This window comes from Cetorhinus maximus, chromosome 22 (genome assembly GCF_964194155.1).
Source record: "Cetorhinus maximus chromosome 22, sCetMax3.hap1.1, whole genome shotgun sequence".
Taxonomy (NCBI): Eukaryota; Metazoa; Chordata; class Chondrichthyes; order Lamniformes; family Cetorhinidae; genus Cetorhinus; species Cetorhinus maximus.
The window spans coordinates 53,161,289-53,176,496 of NC_135900.1; the positions used below are offsets into that span (position 1 = coordinate 53,161,289).

At 43.8% G+C, this 15,208-nt stretch overlaps 1 protein-coding gene across 2 annotated transcripts in view; it reads right to left on the reverse strand.

Annotated features, from left to right (window-relative positions):
- Positions 1-15,208, reverse strand: part of LOC144696699 (FYVE, RhoGEF and PH domain-containing protein 4-like) — a 428,322-nt gene that overhangs the window by 275,653 nt on the left and 137,461 nt on the right. For both annotated transcript variants that reach the window (XM_078568320.1, XM_078568319.1), the window contains one exon: positions 11,763-11,801. In XM_078568320.1, coding sequence (XP_078424446.1) covers positions 11,763-11,801 — 39 coding nt within the window. The remainder of the gene's footprint in view (positions 1-11,762; positions 11,802-15,208) is intronic.

A 15,208-nucleotide genomic window follows, 5' to 3' on the forward strand; every position in this document is an offset into this window, starting at 1 on the left:
CGCCTGCTGCCCTTGACCTATGTGGTAGAGGTTGCAGGTTAGGAAGGTGCTGTCGATGGAAACTTGGCAAGTTGCTGCAGTGCATCTTGTAGATGGTGCGCTGGTGGTGGAGGGAGTGAACATTTACAATGGCGGATGGATGTCAATCAAGCAGGCTGATTTGTCCTACATGGTGTTGAGCTTCTTGAGTGTTGTTGGTACTGCACTCATCCACGCAAGTGCAAAGTGAAAGATAATCTCTAACCTAACACCCTAATTCATTTCTCAAAATCAGATCCAATACTGCCTCCTTCCTTGTTGGACCAAAGGCATATTGATCAAGAAATTTTTCCTGTACACATATTAGGAATTCCTTGCCTTTGCTACTCTTAGCACTATGCCTTTCCCAGTCTATATTAGGGCTATTAAAGTCTCTTAATATTTCTATGCTATTTCTGTTACATGTCTTTGAAACTCGCCAATAAACTTGTTCGCCTACCTTCTTCTCACTATTTGGAGCTCTAAAAAATCTCAGCAATGAAACAGCTTAATTTTTCCTTAACTCAAGCCAAAGTAGATTCAGTCCAGAACCATCTAATATAACCTTTCTATTTAGAATTGTAACATCATCCTTACTAAATACTAACACACCCCCTTCTTATTTTGCCATCTCTACTATTGCTCCATGTTTGATTTATTAAGGAAGAATATTAAGGATGCACAAGCAATTCCAAAGTTTTTATTGACTTCTTTATTATTTCAGTATCTCAGGGCGGAATTTTCCAGTCCCACCATGGTGGGCGGGGGCAGAAAATTCAGAGAGGCCAAAAGTTGGATTTCTGCTGGCAAGTAAATAAGTTGGAATTTTCCCCTCACCACTTTCATGGTGGGTTGATTACAGGTTGGATTCCCTGCTGACCTATGTTGAGAACCCCATCTGCAGGTATTAGCATGTCATGAATACTCATTAAAAATCAAGTTGCCGGAATCAAGTTCCTCTTCCTAATTACGTGCCACACCAGCAGTAAATTATACTGGTCTAAATCACAACCGGATATAAGTAGCATACAGCTGTCTACTTTCACTTCACTTGTCACCTCTAGGTGAGCGCAACATTCAAAGCCTACTTGCAACACTGCTGTTCCGGGTTATCGGCAATGCCAAAGCTACCGTGTTAGGCCACACAGCTGGGGCTGGCTGGTTGTGGCTCCTCACAGTGGGTGCCTTGGACGTGCAGTAGAGCAACTCCCAGCGGGTGCCTTGGGTGTGCAGTAGGGCAGCTAACGATGGGTGCCTGGGTGTGCAGTAGGGCAGCTAACGATGGGTGCCTGGGTGTGCAGTAGGGCAGCTAACGATGGGTGCCTGGGTGTGCAGTAGGGCAGCTAATGGCGGGTGCCTCGGGTGAGCAGTAGGGCAGCTAACGGCGGGTGCCTCGGGTGAGCAGTAGGGCAGCTAACGGCGGGTGCCTCGGGTGAGCAGTAGGGCAGCTAACGGTGGGTGCCTGGGTGTGCAGTAGGGCAGCTAACGATGGGTGCCTGGGTGTGCAGTAGGGCAGCTAACGATGGGTGCCTGGGTGTGCAGTAGGGCAACTCACGGCGGGTGCCTCGGGTGAGCAGTAGGGCAGCTAATGGCGGGTGCCTCGGGTGAGCAGTAGGGCAGCTAACGGCGGGTGCCTCGAGTGAGCAGTAGGGCAGCTAACGGTGGGTGCCTCGGGTGTGCAGTAGGGCAGCTAACGGTGGGTGCCTCGGGTGAGCAGTAGGGCAGCTAATGGCGGGTGCCTGGGTGAGCGGAAGGGTTGCTCATGGTGGTCGTTGCACTTCTCCTGGAGGATTGCACTCATGGTGGGCTTTGAGTCTCAGGCAGGACTGCACTCTAACACAGAGACCAGCATGGCAACTGCGGAGGGGGTTAGGGCGGTTGGGAAATGACAGAGACGCGAGGGTGAAAGGTGCAGAGGGCAGTGGTCTCAGTAGGGCGGGGGGTGTTTGGGGGTTGGAGAATGATGGCAGGCAGAGGGACCATTGAGGATGGGAAAGCTGGAGTTGACATGAAAGTTTACAATGCAGACACAGAGGAGGGGTGCAACGGATTCGATTGGCAGTAATGGGAGCGGATGAACTCGGACTCTAGAGGAGGAAAGTAGGGGGGGGGGGGTTAGTATGGCACAAGAGGGAAGAGTTACACAGAGTCTCATGAGTGGGGTGGAGGGGGATGGCTTGCACGTGAGAGACAGGTTGCACAGAGACTCAGAGTGGGAGAGGGAGACGGTGCTGTGGTCAGTCCTGAAGGAACTGTGGAGCTGAGTGACAGACAGACAGTCATAGTCCAGGGACCGAGGCCAAAAGGTTGGGGTGAGAGATTAAAGGCAGTCTGCAATATTGCAGAACATCATCGTGGTCTGTTGCATCCTGCACAACCCGACACTTCAAATTGTAGATCACTTGCCATGGAGGAGGCTGAGAACTCCTTGGACGATGAGAACCTGGAAGGACAGGAGCTGAAGAGGCCAGTGAGAGTCACCTTCCACATGATGGTGCCATCGACACAGAAGACATACCCATGACACACTCATAGCCACGAGGTTCCAATAGGAGTAAGGTTCAGGCAAGAGGAACGGAGCACATATCTCCTGTCCTTTAGTGTCATGCCCGTGCTTGGAAAGCCCTTTACAAACAGTGGCAAGGAGAGCAAGGTCTGCATATGGCCTTTGACCTGCGATCCTCAAGTATCACCAGGCTCTACTCTGGAAAGATGAGCAGCCAAAGCTGCATGTAGCTGATCTGGGAAGTGGAAGGCAGCATTCTAGTGCAAACCCTGAGTCTACTAGACTTGATGCAGTTGTGGTTGTGTGTGTCCTTAAGGTTGGATGGGCAGGTCCATTAATGAGGTTAATTTGTTTTTTAATGGCCTTAATAGGCTGTTGACAGGTCAGCGGGCGCACATCCAAGTTGGATGCGCGCCCGCCGAACTGATAATCTAAATGACACGGGGTGACATCAGGATGCACGCCTGACGTCACCCCACGTCATTTCACGCGTCAGCAAGTGGACCCCACTCCCGCTCACCGACCAGAAGATGCTGGCCTTAGTCTCCAGAGTGGAAAATTCCACCCTTAGTCTATTAGAGGTCAGTCTGTCAGAGCTTTATAGGTCAATGTCTCAGATGTCAGTGTTGAGTTTTAGATTTCAGTGTTAAATGTTTCAGTGGTCAAGGTCTCAGTGATTTAGAGGCCAGTGGATTGACTAGCATGGCAGACTAGAAGGGTCCCCTTGCATGTGTATCCTTAATTTGTTGGTGAGTTTCAAAGGCATGTAACAGAAATAACATAGAAGTATTAGGAGACTTTAATAACCCTAATACAAACAGGGAAAATTGAAAACACAATGGAAACAACCATCAAGTAAATTGTGAACAAATGTAAAGAATTAGTTTAATAAAATAAACTAACAATTACCTGTTACTCACCAATTCACTTCCTCCATTGCAGAAATGTCACTTTAGAATTTCTTTTATCAGTGTTCCATGTTCAACTCATGCCCTGACTCTGACTTACTGGGGGGCACTCTCAGACTGCCACTGCCTCTGGTTCTCTTGCTGTTAGCTTTTGGCCTCTCATACTGTTTCCCTTCAGCTTGCTCTCACTGAGGCATCCCTGTGGAAATTGGACATTCTCATGCATCTCAATATCTTCTGCATGTCACACTTGCCATTTTCTGAAGCTCAATGCTGCCTCTGGATTAATATCAACCCCACTGTGGTTTCAGAATTTTCCATTTTCACTTCAGATCTCCTGAATCTGCAATTTTTTTCTTTTAGCAAATTTCCAATTTTTTTCATCTTTTTACTTGTGTGGCCTCTGCTATAATTTATCATCGCCATATGCTATTTGCACTTTCTTTTGCTCAGTCTTTTCATTGTGACATTGAGATGATGGGTCAATTTCAGCTTCCAGTGAGTTTTGGCTTGGCTGGGAGGTGAGGATAGTTGGGTGGAGGAAGGGGCGAAAGCAAAATGCATTCCTTGGCCCAGATTTTAGGCCAAGGTTTTAACTCTGAAAGAGACAGAAAGCCCAACATTAGAGTTCTTGTTCTAGGAACATACTCAAATTCCACACACTGAATGGTTGAAGAGTAGTTATTTTAGCTCTGATGGTAATTTTATTGCTTGAGATATATTTCCATAATTTATCTTCAATTGGATTGCAGCCTTAAAAGTCACTTTCAGATGTTCTTTGCACAAATGACAAGTGTGAGAGAAAAGTGTGTAACAACATTATGCACAAAAGTACAAAACGTCAGGCCTTTTCCACATTTAAACTAATTTTAGAATAGAATGTTTAATGATTAATTACAGCCAAGGGCTATATTTTAAAACTAAACTAAAAGAAGAATGTTACAGGGGAAATATATCAAGAAACAGCACTGGAGGCCCAAGGCACTCTGGTTCGACAGATCATGCCCATGATTTCCCAATTTAAATTACTAATTTTATTATGGGGAGTGTTCACGTAGGCGTGCGGGGGTGGGCCCACCACACTGACGTGTAAAACGACGCGCGGTGACATCGGGCGTGTGTCCCGACATCACCGCACATCACTCAATCTTTTGTTCGGCAGGCGCACGCCAGGACTGTCAAAGGCCTATTGAGGCCATTAAGAAACCAATAACAGTTATTCTCAATGCTGCCCGTCCAACCTTAAGGTTGGCGGGCAGGCGAAGAGCCCAAGTGGGCTTTGCGTTTTTCAGGAAACCTCATCCATGGGCGGGATGAGGTTTCCTGAAGGTTTTATTAAATAAATAATTATTTTTTCCACAATGCATAAACATATCCCAGCTCATGTAACATTGTCACGTGAGGGGACATGTCTAAATAATTTTTATCTTTCTTTATTTGAAACCTTCAATTTGAACTTAATCTCCCTGAGGCAGCTCCGTGCCTCAGGGAGATTTCTGCGCTCTTTCGCGCACATGCACGAGAGCGCAGGCCCTGAGTCTCCTTCCTCCCCCTGCCCGCACAGGTAGCGGGCGTGCGTCATGCTGGGTGGGCCTTAATCGGCCCGCCTACGTAAAATGGCGGTGTGCAGCCGATCGCGGGTGGCGATTGGCTCCAAACCCGCTCCCAACCAGCCCGCCCGACAAGCGGGAAATTCTGCCCTATGGATGCGCTAGATGGAATCCAGCGCTTTCCTACAACACAGAATATCCAGTATAGAGCTGCCATATGAGATGACCTTGTACACCTTCTCGCATTTGTTTTTAGGGCAGCATTGTGAGAGGCCCAGGAACTTGCTGCTCATCATCGTTCTTGGCCAGGGATCACAACAGATAAAGATGAGGAAAACCATTCAATCCTCTTCTATCCAGAAAGGACCTACAGAACTCACGCCACTGCATCCAGCATTTTCCTAAATTATACTGGTATTTTCACCTCCACTGCGGGTATGGGGGTGGGAAGAAACAATTGGGCAAATTTTATAATAGGGAGCATTGCAGATGGTCCGCAGAGAAAACGGGCTGTTTAGGTTAAACAGTTATTGCATATTTTATGTTCTTACATTGAGTGCTGGGAATAGGCAAAAGAGCAAAAAGCATTACCTGGTACAGCCAGCCTCCTTTTGACAATAAAGCTATCACAACAGGCACAATGGTTTAACCTTTGTAAACAAGCTACTAGGCTTAAATGTTAATTCCACAACCAATTTAATCATTAACTCTTAACTGACTTAATCATTAACTCTTAACTAACTCTTAAACTCCTGTATCAATTTCCTAACAAGCAGTTTTTTAAAAATAAATGTTTTAAATCAAGCTGTGCATCAGTGTTAATTGCACCATGGGGCAGAACTTTCCCCCCATTGCAGGGGAAGTTCAGGAGCGGGCACAGCAGAGGAACGCCTCCGATTGGCACCGCCGATCAGGGGTGCGCCACCATGTTACATGGGCGGGCCAAATTAAGGCCTGCCCAGCGTGACACCCACAAGGAAGTGCTATGCGCTCCCTGTGTGGGCGGGGGGAGGGGAGGATTCCCTGAGCCAAGAGTGTGCTCTTTCGCGCATGCCCCGCCCCCCACTCGCCAACTGGGAAATCCTGGTCAGGGTAACATGCCAAGACAATGTTAGGCCTGGGTTTAAATCCCCAATTTCCTGCATAATTTCCTGTTCTCTGCAAAGACTGTTTAAGTTCTGAAGAGATAGGGATAGAAACTATAAAACCAGAGGAGACAAAATAAAATATGGAGGCAATTATTTATCTCTTAGTATTTCAGTTCAAAGCTGTTTATGTAGAAGTGAAGATAGCACATTCCATTATTCTCAGTGGAAGAGATGGACAAAGCACTGGAGGCTTTAATTAAATTGAGGAAGAAGAAAATATAATGGGGTAAATTTTCATCTCAGTGTGGACTCTGGGCAGCCAACAGGCAGAGCACCCACTGGCTGCTCAATACTCACCACTAGGGGCCCAGTTAATTTTGTAGAATGGCCATCATTAGCATCTGAATGTTGGGCTGGGTGGGGGTAGGCCCAGACAATAGTAATATAATGCAACTCAGCCAACCTCCAGGTAGGTCTGTTGGTATGCAGGGGAGGGGTAAGGGACTTGGATGGGGAGTATCCCAAGCTTGTTTTGTGGTGTTCAGAGGAGTATTCTGCTGGCAGTGGCCACAGTGACGGCAGAAGCAAGATGATAAATCATTTCCTTCCAATTTTGGGGCACTACTTCCCCATATACACCCAGCAGGATGCCTCAAAATGTTCCCCAATGTCAATAAATTATGGCATGGGAGTACCGATTAAATTTTAATACATTTTCAATCGTCATTTTTCCCAATCCCTCCACTGCTCCATTCACAAAGGTACTCTACATCCTCCAGGAACAATTCAAACACTACACTCCAACCAACTTCCCACCTTTCCAACCCTCCCAGTTCGTACTGGTGCTCCTTGGCCTTACCATTTTAACCTGACAATTCCACCCCGCCCCCCAAGTCTTGTTAAGCTGGTATTCTATTCCACTCTCAGAACTCCTATCCTGATGCACTTCCAGCAGAAAGCCCACACTAGAGGAAAAATAAGCCTGGGTGTTAGGTGTGGATAAGTGTTCCATTTCTGAGCCTTTATACAGACTTATTTAAACACAGAATCTTAGGGTATCTAAAATGTCTTACCCATTCCCACCAGAGTACGCTAATAAACCAGACTGATGAAAGGGACACACAATAAAAGCAAACATATTAGATTGTTTATTTTAGCACCTGAATTTGCATCAAATTGATAAAACTGGTAAACAAAATAATTAACAATAACCAAAACTACATGTATGTAATAAAACAAGATATGTATCACACTGTGGCAGATACTTCAAAATGTAATAAGGATTTTATCAAGTGCAACCTTATTTGCTTGAAGTCCATGTTCTTCATGAGCCTCAATAAACTGACATACATGCCAACTATTTCCAGTTCATTTATGGGGTTCCTGCAGGGACTGTAAAATTCAATTTGGGGTAGGATGAATTAATGCCATAATCCACTGTATCTCAATTCTCATCCGCATGTACATTTCAGCACAAGTGCAAGAAGCATCCATGGGTCTCAGTGGATTGTAAGGTAAAGTCAGCTCACCCCAAATAAGCTATTTTCCCAAACATGATGGTGGGAATTCACAAGTTGATTCTCTTCATGAACTGGATGGTTGCCAACTGCATGGTTGGCCTTCCAGACATCCCACAAGTAATCATAACTATCAGCCATTTTGCTCTCTACTGTTTCCAATAAAGAGGTAGAAAGAAGTATCCAATTAGTCCCACTCCCCCGTATTTTCCCCATAGCCCTGCAAATATTTCCTCTTCAAGCATTTTTACAAATTCCTCTTGAAGATTATTATTGAATCTGCTTCCTCCACTCTTTCAGGTGGTGCATTCCAGATAACAATTTACTGCGTAAAAACATTCTCCTCGTCTTGCCTCTGGTTCTTTTATTAATCACCTTAAACTTGGATCTTTTGGTTACCAGTTTTATTGACACTGTAAATAGTTACCCTATTAAAACAGTTCATGAGTTTGAGCACCTCTATTAAATTTCCCCTTAACTTTCTCTGCAAGTATCATCCCATAACTGAAATCCTGCATCGCTTTTTTTAAACAGCCTTCTCAACTTGTCCTGCCACCTTCAAAGATTGGTGTGCATACACTCCCAAGTGTCTGTTCCTATATCCAAGTTAAAATTGTACCTCTCCTGATTCTTCTAGCCTAAATGCATCTCCTCAGATTTTTGGCATTAAGTTTCATCTGCCATGTATCTGTCCATTTAAAAGGACACTCTTTTATGACAAAGAAAGTGTTCGCAAAATCTTAGAGTTACATCACGCAAAGGATCAACATGTCAATAAGTCAGCTCTTCGAATTCTACTCCCTCAATAAAATACTTTGGCAAAACATATTTCAACACTCCTGGAGTCTGCAACGTTTTGTAAACACCGTTTACCACATTTCTTTGAAATTATACGCTGATACCCATGTCCAGGTGATTACTATAAATCAAAAAGATTGCATGGAATCATACGCAGCAGTAAAAAAAATGCAACTGAATAGGTAGCATTTTATTATGCCTATATATTTTATGTTAAATATTTATATCAGAACTTGCCCTCAGTTACAGTCTGCTCCTTTAAAGTATTGCTGTGCCATTAAAATATAGTTCCTGTGAAATTTATTTTTAAAAGGGTGACGGTGCTGTTGAAATATGTTTGCAAACTATTTGACTGAGGGGGAAGAATTAGAACTGATTGATTGGTAGATTGATACAAGTCATGCCTTTGCATCATGTGACTGTAAGAAAAGCTTTTACAAACACTTCTTGTCATAAAATGGTGCCCCTTAAATTTTCAGCTCTTAAACAGCACTTACCTACCCAAAATCCACAAACAGGACTGTCCCGGCAGACCGATCGTGTCAGCCTGTTCCTGCCCCACGGAACTCATTTCTCGTTATCTTGACTCCCTTCTCTCTCCCCTTGTCCAGTCCCTTCCCATCTACATCCGTGATTCCTCTGACACCTTACGTCACATCAACAATTTCCAGTTCCCTGGCCCCAACCACCTCCTCTTCACCATGGACGTCCAATCCCTCAACACCTCCATCCCCCACCAGGATGGTCTGAGGGCCCTTAGCTTCTTCCTTGAACAGAGGCCCGAACAATCCCCATCCACCACTACTCTCCTCCGCCTGGCTGAACTTGTTCTCACACTGAACAATTTCTCCTTTAACTCATCTCACTTCCTCCAAATAAAAGGTGTGGCTATGGGTACCCGCATGGGCCCCAGCTATGCCTGTCTCTTTATGGGGTATGTGGAACATTCCTTGTTCCAGTCCTACTCTGGCCCCCTCCCACAACTCTTTCTCCGGTACATTGATGATTACTTTGGTGCGGCTTCATGCTCTCGTTGGGACCTGGAAAAATTGATTAATTTTGCTTCCAATCTCCACCCCTCCATCATTTTCACATGGTCCATCTCTGACACTTCCCTTCCCTTCCTTGACCTCTCTGTCTCAATTTCTGGTGATAGACTGTCCACCAGTATCCATTTCAAGCCTACCGACTCCCACAGCTACCTCGACTACAGCTCCAGCTTCCTGTAAGGACTCCATCCCATTCTCTCAGTTCCTTCGCCTCCGTCGCATCTGTTCTGATGATGCTACCTTCAAAAACAGTTCCTCTGACATGTCCTCCTTCTTCCTTAACCGAGGTTTTCCACCCACGGTCGTTGACAGGGCCCTCAACCGTGTCCGGCCCATCTCCCGCACATCCGCCCTCACGCCTTCTCCTCCCTCTCAGAAACATGATAGGGTCCCCCTTGTTCTCACTTATCACCCCACCAGCCTCCACATTCAAAGGATCATCCTCCGCCATTTCCGCCAACTCCAGCATGATGCCACCACCAAACACATCTTCCCTTCACTCACCCTGGCGGCATTCCGTAGGGATCGTTCCCTCCGGGACACCCTGGTCCACTCCTCCATCAACCCCCATCTACGGCACCTCCCCATCCATCGCAAAAGATGCAACACCTGCCCCTTCACTTCCTCTCTCCTCACCGTCCAAGGGCCCAAACACTCCTTTCAAGTGAAGCAGCATTTCACTTGCATTTCCCCTAACTTAGTCTACTGCATTCGTTGCTCCCAATGCGGTCTCCTCTACATTGGAGAGACCAAATGCAAACTGGGCGACCGCTTTGTAGAACACCTGCCGTCTGTCCGCAAGAAAGACCCAAACCTCCCTGTCGCTTGCCATTTTAACACTCCACCCTGCTCTCTTGCCCACATGTCTGTCCTTGGCTTGCTGCACTGTTCCAGTGAAGCTCAACGCAAACTGGAGGAACAGCACCTCATCTTCCGACTAGGCACTTTACAGCCTTCCGGACTGAATATTGAATTCAACAACTTTAGATCTTGAACTCCCTCCTCCATCCCCACCCCCTTTCCGTTTCTTCCCCCTCCCTTTTGTTTTTTCCAATAATTTATATAGATTTTTCTTTTCCCACATATTTCCATTATTTTTAAATTTATACCTTTTATGCTCTGTTAGTCTTATTTCACCCCACCCCTACTAGAGCTGTACCTTGTGTGTCATGCCATCCATTCTTAATTAGCACATTCTCTTAGATAATATCACCACCTTCAACACCTCTTTGTTCTTTTGTCTGTGACATCTTTTGATTATCTGCTCCTATCACTGCTTGCTTGTCCCTACAACCAACCCCCCCCCACAACCCCCCCCACCCCCAACTTCTCTCCCCCCACCCCCCACCCACCCACCTTAAACCAGCTTATATTTCACCCCTCTCCTAATTTTACTCAGTTCTGTTGAAGGGTCATGAGGACTCGAAACGTCAACTTTATTCTTCTCCGCCGATGCTGCCAGACCTGCTGAGTTTTTCCAGGTAATTCTGTTTTTGTTTTTAATTAGTTTATGACCTGTATTGTCCTCCTTCAAACAAGATTTTAGCAAGAACAGAAGGCACAACAAATAATGTAGGCAGGTTCATAAGTCCACAAGGATCTAGTTGCCTTGACAATGAACTATTTAATTGGGCAGTTATCTTTGCAGATATTTACAAAAGCTTAATTTCATTTTCCATCTAATGTATTTGCTAAATGTATATGCTTAACTTGTTTGATATTTGGTCAACTGACTATAATTCAGAGTAAAAAGGGAAGTCAGGCCTAAAATTTTCACCAAAGGATAACATAAGTATGGAATACATCAGCAGAAAATGCCATTGCACTAGATTGGTTACAAATTAATATGAGAGATAATTATCTGTGTATCTGCAAAGAGAAGGGATATAGTAAGTAGGAGAGTAGGTGATCTGTTATAAAGGAACGAGTTTGCTCTGACCTAATGACATTTTCCTATTTTTAAAAGCCTTTATGCTCGTATACTATTCCTGTCCAGCATTTGGAATCGTATTGTTTGAAAACAAAGCAGCAGGAAACACTGACCTTTATGTGGGGAATTTATTTACTGATTAATATTTTGCTTCAGTAACTACTAACGGTCCAGGATTATATCATTTCAAACTTAAATTCTGTCCTCTTGCCATCAGCATGCAATCGCGTCAGGTAATAAAATAATTTTTGGTGCCAAACATTGTTTTTGCATTCCCATGTTCTATTGCCAAAATGTCATAATATTACAATTTTACGAATTCTGAATAAAGCTGAAGTAATCAAACGAGTTAAAAGTTCCACAATAAAATTGATTTTTTAATCTCGTTTGTTCCATACCTGTTTTCCTTGATTGAAAAGCAACTGTTGTTTCTCCAACTAGATTGAACAGAAACAAGATTAAAACCAATTAAGCTGAGCATTTTAAAAAGAAACATTTGCATTGATGTTATATTGTTATATTATTCAAAAAGAGTTAGCAACTATATTGTTATGCACATGTATGTATAAGTATCCAGGATACCACACCATCTCACTACTGCACTACAGTCTGTGCACCAAACTAACAATGTATCCACATCACATGGAGAGATCTGGAGAAATACACTCAATATCCACCCTATTATCTGTGTCTAAAAGTTTTTTCAGACTTCTGGGATTCACAAAACATAACATAGTAGCAGCAGGTGTCTGTGAATAAAATCCAAACATTCGAAATGGATTTAATGCAGAATTAGATTGAGAAAAATTAACCCAAATTAGTGCCAGAGAGTGAAAAGAAACTGAGTGAATCATGAAAGAATGAAGTGGCTGACCTGCATCAATGAACACTCAGCTCCAGCCCATGATCAATTGACAGGCTGATGACATCAGGGAGGCATTTGAGAAGTTTAGACATTTAGTAGCTTTCTAAAAAGCACTAGCGAACTTCAAAGGGCCAGCTGCATCCTTTTGTGGACAGGAGAGAAAGGCTTAATCTTTTCAATTGCTGGGAAATTAACGAGGACAGCAGTAAAAACCCAAACAAATTTTTTGAGAAATTTTGTACACATACCCAGCGCACGTCAAGCCATTGAATCCACTAATATGAAATTTAGAGCTTGAGGCAGGAACCACGTGAGCCTGTTGACAATTTCTTAACGTGATTGACAAATGTAGGCAGCAAGTGTAAATTCAAGGAAGCAGGTGAAAGGCTCATTTGGGGCTCTGCACACCCTGAAGTTCAAAAAGATTTGATTGGAAGGGACCAGCTTACAACATCACTAGCAGTTGACACTGCCAAAATACATGAAGTAACGAGTGGACAGGTGACTATCCAAATGACTAGCCTTTAGTTAAGTTAAAGGAAAGGCAGCAGGATTGATGCAGTGAAACAGCAACAAAAGAATGCACACCAGTCAGACAGAAAGATGTGCAAGAGCTGTGGACGACCATGAGTTCACAGTCTTAAGGGAATGTCCTATATACGGATCAAACTGCAGAGTTTGTGGAAAGCAGTATCACTCGGAAAAGATGTGCCAGGGAAAAAAAGAAAAGAGTAAACGAGTTGCAGAGGCAAAGCAACAGGGCAAATGAAAGAGTAAAGAAACCAATATCCTACCCTGGAGACAGAGAGTCTCATCATTCAACTGAGTTTGTTTTTTTGTACACCTATGGCTCAGTTCATAGCACCCTCGCCTTTGAATCAGAAGGTTGTGGGTTCATGTCCCATTCCCGGAAACCAAGAACTGTGAATGTACTCGAAAGAGTTACTCCTGAATGCTCCGAAAGCCTTAACAGGTGGGTGAGGGGTGGGGGAGGGAAACAAAATTTGTTTAGGCTGTTTCTCAATCCCAAAATGCTCAGCACACTCCAATGCTGAGACATTGAGATGCAAGGCTTCTCTGGGCACCTGCTGAGGTAGCTCATCAATTTGGGTCAGCTACGATGCCAGGATTGACCCTCAGTTAGGTCCTGGGAGGGAAAATAAAAATTTCATTTTACTTCACAGCGTTCCTTTCTCAGATACATTCTACATGACATTGATTTTTGAGGACACAATAGGCAAAGGAACCATACAACTACAGGAAATGCCACACCTGCAGGAAATGTCATGATGTGACAGTAACCAGAGGAAAGAAATTCACAGAACCATTCAGATTAGGTAGAAGGTGAGAAATAATCCCACAATCATAAATCTGAAACCTGACACTAGAGCACAGAGTAACATCATTCCACTTAGACTATACTAGAAGATCTTACCTGAAAATCTGAAAGAAAATGGGTACCCAAAGAAAGATTCTCTGAAACTGAGCAATGTCATGTTGACTGAGATTTAATAACTAGGTATGACTCAAAATAGAGGGACAAGGAAAGGAAATGTGTCAGCCATATGTTTGACATCGCTGAAACAGATTGTCCTGCTATCCTGGGGTTGAGCAGTTGTGCAAATCTGCAGCTGACCCTGATAAACCATGAGGTGAAGGAGGCGACACTGAAGGTTGAAGTTAGTACACCCATTGAAAAGTGCCATCTGATCAGAAGCAAGAAAGTCCTGGTCCAAATATATCCAAAGTGCTGTTTATCACATAATTTTGTTTTTTTTTCTGGCTATTAGCTACAAAAGTGCATTTTCCTCAATTTAACACCAAGGTGTCTGCAAGTTGAAAAACATCCTCAGCAGCTCAATTTACTCTATCGAAATTTTATCCTGAACTAACTGCAGCAAAACATGTGGGGTTTTGATTGGAATTGGAGTTGAAGTATTTTGAACTTCTAAACTTCCTTTTCCCTCCTAGTTTCTAAATACATATTCTTTATTTCCATATCCTCAATTCATTGAGAGCAAGATGACCACAATCTTTTATTCTCTGTTTCCTGCTCAAGATAATGGAAGCTTATCGTTATTAGCTATTCTTCCCTTACAATCTCTTAAAACCTATGCTTGACATCACTTAACCAAGATTTTCAGCTAAAACATTAAACTGAGGTACCATCTACCTCAATCCCTTCATGCTATAATAGGAGCAAAAAGGAAGTTCTCTGTGTCATGACCAACAACATTCCTCAACTAATATCATCAAAACAAATTATCTGCCCATCTATTTTACTGCTTTTATGTGGATCTTGCTGTGTTTAAATTCGTTGCTGCATTTACCTGAACAACAATAATGCTGCAAAATTAATCAACTGTTATAAAGCTGTCTAGAGGACCTTTTGTTTTTTTCCTGAGGATGTAAAAGGTGCCATATAAATGCATATATTTCCTCTTGATGGCGTTCCTCACGGAGTCTTAACCCTTCACTGAGGTTTGCCAATTTATAAAATTATGGAGTACTCAGATTGTAAGATGGTCATTATATGTCATGATCTTGGTCTCATCATTCAACTGAATTTGTTTTTTTTGTACACCTACTCCTGAATGCTCCAACAACCTTAATAGTATTGGGGTTGGGGGAACAAAATTTGTTTAGGCTGTTTCTCAATCCCAAAATGCTCAGCCAATGCTGAGACACTGACACGCAAGGCTTGCTTGGGCACCTGCTGAGGCAGCTCATCAATTTAGGCCAGCTACGATGCCAGGACTGACCCTCAGTTAGGTCCTGGAAGGGAAATGAGAATTTCCTCTTACTTCACAGTTTTCCTTTGTCACACACATTCTACAGTAAAGACAACTACTGGCTGTAAAGCTCCCTGACCTTTCGAATACCAATCTGAGGCAACCAGTAGTAACTACATAACTGAGGAAGAAGCATCTACTCCTTCCGATCCTCTCCCTACATGAGATGTAACCATCTTTGGCTCAA